This window comes from Tiliqua scincoides, chromosome 1, assembly GCF_035046505.1.
Source record: "Tiliqua scincoides isolate rTilSci1 chromosome 1, rTilSci1.hap2, whole genome shotgun sequence".
NCBI classification, from domain to species: Eukaryota; Metazoa; Chordata; class Lepidosauria; order Squamata; family Scincidae; genus Tiliqua; species Tiliqua scincoides.
In genome coordinates this window covers 67,135,934-67,145,574 of record NC_089821.1, presented here as the reverse complement: position 1 = coordinate 67,145,574, position 9,641 = coordinate 67,135,934, and the positions used below count along the sequence as shown (strand labels likewise).

At 49.9% G+C, this 9,641-nt stretch overlaps 1 protein-coding gene across 1 annotated transcript; it reads left to right on the top strand.

Annotated features, from left to right (window-relative positions):
- Positions 1 to 244: 244 nt before the first annotated feature.
- Positions 245 to 9,215, top strand: RTN4RL2 (reticulon 4 receptor like 2). The gene is made up of 3 exons (XM_066611135.1): positions 245 to 275; positions 6,667 to 7,142; positions 8,415 to 9,215. Exons 1-3 carry the CDS (start codon positions 245 to 247, stop codon positions 9,213 to 9,215), a joined length of 1,308 nt encoding a protein of 435 aa, XP_066467232.1.
- Positions 9,216 to 9,641: the final 426 nt, after the last annotated feature.

The following is a 9,641-nucleotide window of genomic DNA, read 5'->3' as shown; positions in this document are numbered from 1 at the left end:
CCCCGCGGGCGGCGGCGGAGGAGCCCCAGTCCCCCAGGGCTGAGCCCGGCTGCGTCCCATCGGCACGAACCGCTCCAGGGGGGTCCCGCGGCTGCAAGCGGGTCGGCAGCTCTGCCGGCGGGCTCCGGGTGCCCCCTCGTGTTGTCCCGCTGAGACTCCGACTCCCCGCCCCGTGTGTGGTGTTGGGGGTCTTGGGGGGCTTATTTCTTTCGGGGGCTCTCCACCACCAAGCCTGCCGGGCACCATGCTGCTCCGCCTGCCGCCCACCCTACACGGTAAGTGAGCCCTCCAAGCCCTCTTGGGGGCTGGACGCGAGAGAGGCTCTTGATGCGGGGAAGGGGGGCGCCTCGTGTCCGCTGGGGGAGCTGCTTGGAGTCGTCCGAGGGGGAGAGGCGGGGGCTGAGTTGCCTTTCCCTTCTCCAAAAGTGACGCCCTCCCCGATCCCTTTGAAGGGCCCCTTTCGAGAACAAGGCAAAACTGGGGGGGGGGGAGGTCGGGGATTTGCCCCACCGTTGCCTGTCCGTGGTCGCTCCGGAGCGACCTTGCAGTGGCTGCATCCCTGAATGGTTGTATGGGTGAGACCCTAGGGGGGTCTTCGCAGAGCCGTGTTGTTGCTCCAAGTTTGTCTGCTGGTCTCCGATCTTGCCCTCGGGTTAATGGGAGGCTACAATCCTATCTACACTTTCCTGGGAGTAAGCCCATTGACTATAATGGGACTTACTTCTGAGTAGGCATAGGATTGGGCTGCAATCCTATCCACACTTTTTCTGGAAGTGAGCCCCATTGACTATAATGGGACTTGCTTTTGAGTAGACAGGCATAGGATCGGACTCTGAGTCGCTACGATGTCCTGGGGAGAGGGAGGGCAGGGTGGAGAGCGCTCCTTTCAGCGCTCTCTAAGCCCCTCAGTTGTGGAGAGGGAGAGGCTGCTTGAACTCCTCCTGACGGCTTCACGCCCTGGCTCCCAGAGAGAGAGGACGGGCGGCTTCTAGGGGGCGCCAGTGGCAAGCCAGCTCCAGAGGCTGGAGTGTGTAGGCGTAGATGAAGTTCAAGACCTTTCCCCTCCAGGTCAGCCAGGCCGGTTCTCTCCATCTAGGTAGGGGAAATAATGTGTGTTCTGCAACTTGGAAGGAAACCTTGAAAGAGATTGACTGGAAAGGTGATGGCCAGGGCCAGAGAGTGAGGTGGGGGCTGGGGGGGGGGAGGGAGGCTGAAATGGATTTCTCTGTCTTGGGAAGGATGATCAGCATGGAATTCAGAAAGGATGGCAGATGTGTGCAGGAAGTGAATGAGGCAGCAGCCAAAGGACAGCAGGTGCAGCAGAGTCCTGGCAGCATCCTGCTGGCCAGATGCATGGCCTGCGGGGCCCAGTTCAGTATGGCACGCCTGGCCATAGTGATGCTTTGCTGGTTGGAGGGATGCCTATGGCTCCCTGCGCTCCTCTGTTTGTTGCCATTTATAGCCTGGCCCCCAATGGGTTACGCAACGACAGGCAGCTGCTTATTTTGGGGGTGTTAAATTATGGACGAAAGAGGAGTTGGGTTGTTTTCAGCTTCATCCACGTCACCACCCACGTCAGACCTGCTACCTTGAGCCCTCCCAGGGACACGGTCTTAACCCCCAGCCTACACACAACTGAGTTTTTGTCATCTCTGTTCTCAACACCCATCTTGGTTGGTTGGATTTAAGAGTAGGGGTTGCTAGTTTACCTTAGCCCAAGATGGTACCTAGGCACTGCCTGATGTGTGTGCGTGCGCAGTGCATTCATCAAGTAACTCTTTTGTGATGGACTTGGCTAGTTGTCTTTGGTGCTGCCCTTCAGCTGCAGAATTCTAGTAATACTGGGGCACGTGTTCTTGGAGAGCTTTCCAGCCAGCTGTGAGGGTCTGCCTGATGATTGTCCTGTGCTTCTCAGTGTCCTCAAGTCCAAAGCAGTAGGGTCACCCTCGGGGAATTACATAGGTGTCAAGGTCCAAAGTCCTGACCTTTACCTCCCAGATGGCTCATCTGCTGGCTGTTGCTCTTTCCTCCACACCGCTCACTTGCAAGTAGATTAGAGGGCCAGATGGTAGTCCTTGGGGGGCTGGAGCTGGTTCCAGGGAGGCTGTAGCATCAGAGTCACAAGAAGGAATATATGTGGGGTACCTGGAATGTCCCTTTCCTTCACTGTAGAGAGAGGGTTAAAATGGGAGGGAAATAGCAGTAGTGAATTACTTGCAAAGCTCCACTCATGCATACTGCACCCTGATTTGGCATCAAAATTTTTAAGAGAGCTTTGGAAAAGAGGGGGTAACTACCAGAATGGAACTTCAAAAGCTAGGAATGACAAAAAGCAAAATGAGTCCAATCTCTTTAACAGTAAGAGCAGTGACTATAAGGCACATTTCAAATGTTCAAAGCAATTTGTACGAATTATTTTTGTCATCAAGAGACCATTTAGTTAATCAAAAGATCAAGATCCTTTCAGTAAAGTCAGTTTGTTTTTTTTTCCAGGTTGAGAGCCCTGGATACCAAAATTGCCTCTGTTAGGCAGAGGTGGATGAAACCAATAGCCAGCCACTAAAGCAGCATATAAACCCCTTATGAGCCAGGGTTGTTAACACATGGGAAGTAAAGGAAGGGGATACAAGGCTCTGTCCCTTCCAGTGTTGAAGTCTATAATACAGGCTGACTTTTTAATTTAAAAAATGATCTGCTCAAGTGGAAGGTAGTGCACTGCAACAATCAGGGACAACATGATTGCCCTCAAGAAGCCAGGAAAGCTCTTCACTTTCTACAGAGCAATAGTTTCCTACTTTTTCTCTCCTGGATCAGCAAACCTACCTATTAGAATTGAAATCACTTTTACCTCTCAGGCTATAAATGGAGCCTGCCAAGCTGTCGATCCAGTGAATGGGACAATCTTTTCACTAGGCTCTTTCAGCTAGGCAACCAAAAAAAGACTAGCAGCTGTAAAATTAAGCCATCTCTTTATTGGGATCCATCAATAAAGAGATCCAACATAACACAGAGAATAAAATCATTCAGGACAGAGAAACCAACTCAACCCTACCTTCTCTTGCCAGGAACTTTATACACTGGTGTAAACAGAGTTCTATGTCACTATAACGTCACATCCTTCTTGCTAATTTGGACATCCTTCGAAAACCCCTATTATGCAAGTATTTTGGTTCACCAGGAAGGCCTTGGCCTTCTAAGGGGCCACGCTTCATCCAAACCCATAACGTTCACACAGAACATTTGCTTCACCATGAGGGCCCTGCCATCCAGCAAACTAGAACAATATAGAGAAGGTTAGCTTGACCTGGGACATTCCAAAGTCTGCATCTAAATCAACAGATTGGAATGTCCTTCGACCCCTCTTGTCCTATGGGACCTCCATCCCCTCAGTTATGAAATTTGTTTGACCATGTAGGTGAACTTCAACTAACTGAGGCCATGAGGCAGGCCTTCTTCCTTCTGGCTACATCACTGTGCTGTGCTATGGCTGTATATGACCATGTACCTCTGTGCCCTGGCCTTGCCATTCTATATGTGAACACCAATTAAGGGCCTATGTGTGGCAGGATGTCCTACCCCTGACTTCCTATTTGCCTCTTATGTGTTTCTCAACATTTGTCCTCTGCCGCATAGTTTCAAATGGTCCACCTATTTGAAGTACCACAGGAAGTAACTGATGATATCCTTGCCAGTTACTTCTGGGTTGGGAGGTTAGATATGACACAACAAATGCCAGTAAGAGGCTCAAGTTGGAGGGCTTTTTTGAGCATGGAAAAGCATGCTTTGGAGCTCTGTCTGCCAAGCCGAGCCTTCTACCACTGTTTGTTGTCATGTTCCTGGTCTTGCTGCCAGGTGGCAGGTATCAGGTCTAGCGAGTACCACCAGACATCACCTCAAGTACCACTGGTAGTACCTTTACCATCCATTGAGAAAATCTGCCTTAGGATGCAGATGTGGGGGAAGCTGCAAAGCCCCTTAGTTCTCCCAGTAAATATATTGCCTCTGCTTTGGGCTTGTGTTCCATTCTCCTTATCCCAGGGTGAGTGGTTGCTGTACCTGTCTAAGTAGATAATTTAGCATTGTGGTGTGGTTAAAGCTGGAGGATGTTGAGAGGCTTCTGCTAGAACAGACTAGAATTAACTCACAAGGTTAAAGAGCATTCAGTGAAGTTTCCTTCTGAGGGAAGGATCAAGCATTTTAATCTGAGGAAGCAGTGTGGGGAGGGAGAAGTGCCTCAGCATACACTAAGGCCACTTGAGACATGTATGGGCACAAATTATTAACATTTGGAAATGGGGGCATGTCTTCTGTCATGTGCTAAGACAGTTGTAGTAAACTAACTTTTTTGTTCAATACGGTATGCTTTGTCTAGTTTGAATTGCTCAGGTAGCTTTTCCAGTGTGGAAATTATGAATGAATGGGCATCTTTTTCTCTTTGTTGAGAAACTCCAGATAAAGCATTTATGTATGACAATTAGAACTGTGTGTTTGTGAAGGGATCATTCCTGGATTTATTGGAGGACAGAGGATAGCAGGAGTGAAAAGCATTTTATATGAAGAGTCTCCATTAGTCCCACTGGAAGTTGGGGTTGAAGATCAGGCGTATCTGCCATTTTCTTCTCGGCTCCCTTCCCCCAAGACAGTGCAGAGGCCAGAGGGCTTTTTTATGGGGAGAGATGAGATGCTTCCAATAGCTTCCCCTCCTCTTTCTCTGCCCAAGCTCCAGTGAAAGCCACAAGCCTGAATTATGGATGAGACTCCTTGGGTTACAGCCGTTCCACCGCACCAGCGAAGAGTCCAGAGACAGAGGCAGTCAACATTAGCAGCTGCAGCTCCCTTCCCCCAGCTCAAGAGAAAGGCTTTTCCCATTGCTTCCCTGGAGGAAAGCTGGACTGCCATTATTGGAGGAAATAGCCATTGCTGATGAGTAGTGTGGGCTTTCTTCCATCCCATTCACAGTTTAGGGAGGAAGGTAGCTTATATCTTGGGGCAGGGAGGTAGAACCGGATTTCCTTCCTTCCCTATTTATTTCAGTGTGGGAAATGAATTTTGCAGTAGATACAAGACAGCAGCATCTCCCCTTGGTGGCTGCTATCAGCTGGTGCAATTCACAATTCCCTCTACCTTGGTGGTCATGGAGCTTTGCCCCCACCCTCTTGTGTGTAGGTATCCACTCTGTTTAACTAGGTCAGTGCAAGATTTCTGCTCATCACCTTGTGGCAAAGGCAGGGGTGAGGTTGGGGGGATACTGATGGTACTTTTCAGGGCCACAGATTGTAGTTCCTCACCTATGGAGTGGAATTTGCTAAATATCCCATTGACTCCCATTTCACTTGGATGAAATTGACAGAAAGGGAAAGGTCTTGGCATCCAGTCTGAGAGGAAACTTCGTGATGAAAAGCAGAGAGAAGGGTTTAAAAGATCAGAGGAGATTCTCTTCGACTTGAGCAGCCAAGAGCTCTTTGCTAATGCACTTGTGTGAGACCTAAAGTAGTGAATGTATTGAGACTAAAATAGGAGGAGTCTTGTGCCTCTTGCAAGAGGAGCAGGGACTGTCATGCCTCCACTTGGAGAGTTAGAATCTGAACAGCGCCCAAACCTCTGAAGATTCTGCAAGTCTGCTTGGCTTGAAAGATTCCTGCCGTTACGTGGTGCTTGTCATGAGCAGAGTGGAGGGTGTGGGAAGAGAGCGTAGGGCCCAGTGGAGGTGGTGTGAACTACTGAAACGGCACTGGCAGCTTGTGTTACTCGTTTACCACGTCACACCACCCACACACACACATACAGAGGTTGGGAACCATGCACACTTGTATGGGAGTGCTCACGTGAGGCAATCCACGTACACACACATGCGTGGTGAAAGTCAGGCTTGCTCGCACAGGGAACAGCATGCATGCATGCCTGCTCACGTGGGATTGTGCCTTGCAGGTTGCCAACTCTGGTGACTTTGTTGTGAATCTCACAAGTCAGGATATTTCTCTCCGCATCCTGGCTCTTGAAAGTGGGAGGCTCTTGGCTTCCTTTCATCTAAATCAATATCAGTCCCATTCTCCAAGAACAAACACAGTTATTTGTCTTAATTTTTAAGCCTAGTTTTTCCTCTAAGCCTGACAGTGAGCTGTGTGTGTGTTTCACAGTTGTATACAGTTTTTCCAACCAAGAGCTCAGGGTAGCAAAGGTGGTTCCTCTATCTTTTTTTATCTTTACAACAACCTTGTGATGTATACTGGGCTGAGGGAGAGTAACTGACCTGAGGTCACCCAGCAAGCTTCACAGATGAGTGAGGATTTGAATTGCTCTAACCACTATCTCAGCTCGTCCTTGGGGAGCATTAAAGAGAGCCAGTGTGGTTTAGTGGGCAGAGTGTCTAATTTAAAAGTGGGAGGAACAAGGGTCAAATTCCCACACAGCCATAAATCTTATTGGGTGACCTTGAGCCAGTTATCCCTTAGCCTTGCCTTTCTCACAGGAGTGTTGTGGAGGTTGGCAAATCTTTGTCTTGAACTCAGAGCAGAAGGGCAAGCCATGTAAAAAAAAACAAAAAACTTTTGCCTTGAAATAGTCCATGTAATGGGTGAAGAGGGGATAGTGGCCCTGCTCAAGTATTTCCCATAGCAGGGATATGGTGAGTGAAGGGTTTCATCATTTCCTGCTCTTTCCTTGCAGGCTTGGCTTCCACACTTCTGCTCCTGTTCACCTTGCCCCTAGGAGCTCCCACATGCCCAATGCTTTGCACCTGCTACTTTCCTCCACCCACAGTCAGCTGCCAGGCCAATAACTTTTCCTCGGTGCCACGGGTTCTGCCCCCCAATGCTCAGCGCCTCTTTCTGCAGAACAACCTGATTGGGACCCTGCGAGCTGGCATGTTTGGGCCCAGCCTCATCACTCTGTGGCTCTACTCCAACAACATCACCTCTATCCAGCCTGGCACCTTCCGCCACCTCCAGGCTCTTGAGGAATTGGACCTAGGGGACAACCGCAACTTGCGTACCCTTGACCCAGATGTTTTTCGTGGACTGGAACGGCTGCAGTCTCTGCACCTTTACCGCTGTCAACTTAGCAGCCTACCAGACACCATCTTCCGCAACCTCTTCAGCCTCCAATACCTCTATCTACAGGAGAACAACTTGCTCTGCCTGCAGGTGAGCAAATTATGGATTCTGGGCTAGTGTGGAGTTTGGGCTGTTGCCTCTAGGGGGAGCTGGTCTCATGCAGACAATGAGAGAGGCTCCGCTTTCTTTTCTTGGCTGACTAGTGGGTAGACTCCTTCCCATCATGTGGATCTTTGGCCCCATGTTAAAACTGGCTTTCAGCAAACAAAGGTATTCCAGTTACTAGATAGGAGAAGGCACTCTGGAAATGAAAAGTGACTGGTCAGGCAGCCTGACTCTGGATATCCCTGAGGGTGGGTGGCAGTGATCTCACTTGGCAGACCAGGGGTGTGTGTCTAGGGGTGCGCATTAAGGGGGAGTGTTGAAATTAGTTCCCAGAGTTTCTTAAATGGATGGTTTTGGATGTGGATCATCTCCTAAGGAGCAAAATGAGACTGTCTGCCATGCCTATGGAGAATGGCAGAGAACTGGTGTGATACTCAGTCCTCTCCCACGCACTGGTTCTCTCCTGAAGGCAGGTGATCAGTGCCCTGCCAACGACTCACTTAAAAACCACATGCCTATCCGGCCCTGTCCACTGTGGCTTAAGAGTAGGGAAACTGCAGCAGTAAAAAATGCTTTTATACATCATGCCTCACTGCTTCAAGCCACATCCTGAGTCAGGGAGGGCAGGGTTTCTAGGGGGAGGAGGAGAAGTCTCTCACGTGGTGCGAGACATCCAAAGCAGGCATTATTTAATAACACAGGCCTACAAAATTGAGGGTCAGAAAAGTTTTTCCCAAACTTTATGGTGATTTGATATGATTTTGGGGTGCCGATTCCAAAAATGGCATCCGTTTTACCCTATCATGTCTAGTTTTGGAAATACAGTATAGCCTCATTAGTGAATGGTTCAAGTAGCTTCCTCATGAGGAAGCCATGGTGTAGGCTGCCTCGTGAGGAAGCTGCTTGAACCATTCACTAATAAGACTATACTATATCTCCAAAACTAGACGTGGTAGGGCAAAACGGATGCCATTTTTGGAATCTGCACCCCAAATAGACTCAGGAATTGGTGTAACGTTTAAGGAAGCAAAATGTGTGTTGGCCTGTGTAATCAGCTCTGGGTTTCTATGCAGCAGTAGATGTCCCATAAGGATGGGTGGGAGCAATCTGGAAGGAGGATGTCATGAATGTCAAACCAGGCTGCAAGCCTCCATGTGGAGGAGAGTCCTCTTTGCCAGACATCTAAGAGGGAAGTGGCTCATGGCACTCTTCACAGTTTCATTCTTCCTCACTCTTGCCCTATTCTCCATCTCCCAGGATGACCTCTTTGTGGACTTGGCTAACCTGAGCCATCTCTTCCTGCATGACAACAAGATTTGGCAGCTCTCGGAGAACGTCTTCCGGGGCCTGTCTGGATTAGACCGCCTGTTGCTACACGGGAATCGCCTGCACGCAATTCCTAGCTGGGCCTTCCGTGATCTGGGCAAACTCACAATCCTGTACTTGTTTAACAACAGCCTGACAACCCTCTCTGGGGAAACACTTTCAGACTTGCCCTCCCTGGAGTTTCTGCGCCTCAACAACAATCCCTGGGCCTGTGACTGCCGTGCCCGCTCCCTCTGGGCCTGGTTTCAGCGCGCACGTGTCTCCATGTCGGACGTCATATGCACATCCCCTGTTGAGCGAGCAGGGCGTGACATGCGCTACCTAAGTGAAGCTGTCTTTCAGGGCTGTCCTCCAACCAATCATCACCCTGTTGGGTTTGACTGGGGCTGCAGGCCTGAGTGGGAGAATGGAGCAGCTCGTCCCAGGCCCCACCCCCGGCCCCACCCCCATCCCAATGGCTCATCCAATCACCTCTATGGCCTCGGGGGATCCCCTCCTGCTGACCCCTCCTCCTTCTATAAAGACGTGCCAGCCAATGACATTCGCAGCCCCAAGTATGACCCACCTACAGAGGATGACTACTGGGGGGCCTATGGTGGTGAAGAAGGGGGACAGCTTAAAAAGGCCTGCACAGGACCTGGTTGTTCTCTGGACTCTGGAGCTATCAGGATTGGCTTCATATCTTTTCCCCTCCCCTGTCTACTGATGCTATTGGGACCGTTCTGGTTTTGATCATGGAGGGCAGCTGTTCTGCTGAAAGCGAATTAGCTGTGGGGTCAGACTGTGGGAACACAAGCCAAGATGGATCCTCACTCAACTGAGGCCAAAGGGAAAAACCCTGTCTCACGGGCAAAGGGATACTCGGTCTATTGCTGCTGCTTTCCTGGCCAGCTACGAGACTAATGCTGGAGCCACTTTCTGGGTCATCCTTGAACATATGGCAAAAACGCCTCCTTTTTATTGTGGGGCGTTGCGTAACTTGTCCATTAGGGATGCTCACTAAATGCTATTGCTTAATGGGGGCTCTTAGTGGCCACCTGTGTTTTCCATATCCTGGAGTGAGCAATGATCTCTTCTGTGCATGCTAAGGAGGTGTGGAACGGATGAGAGTTCCTGCTGCTGGTGGTTTTTCAGAGCCTTCATCCTCTCTGCACTCTC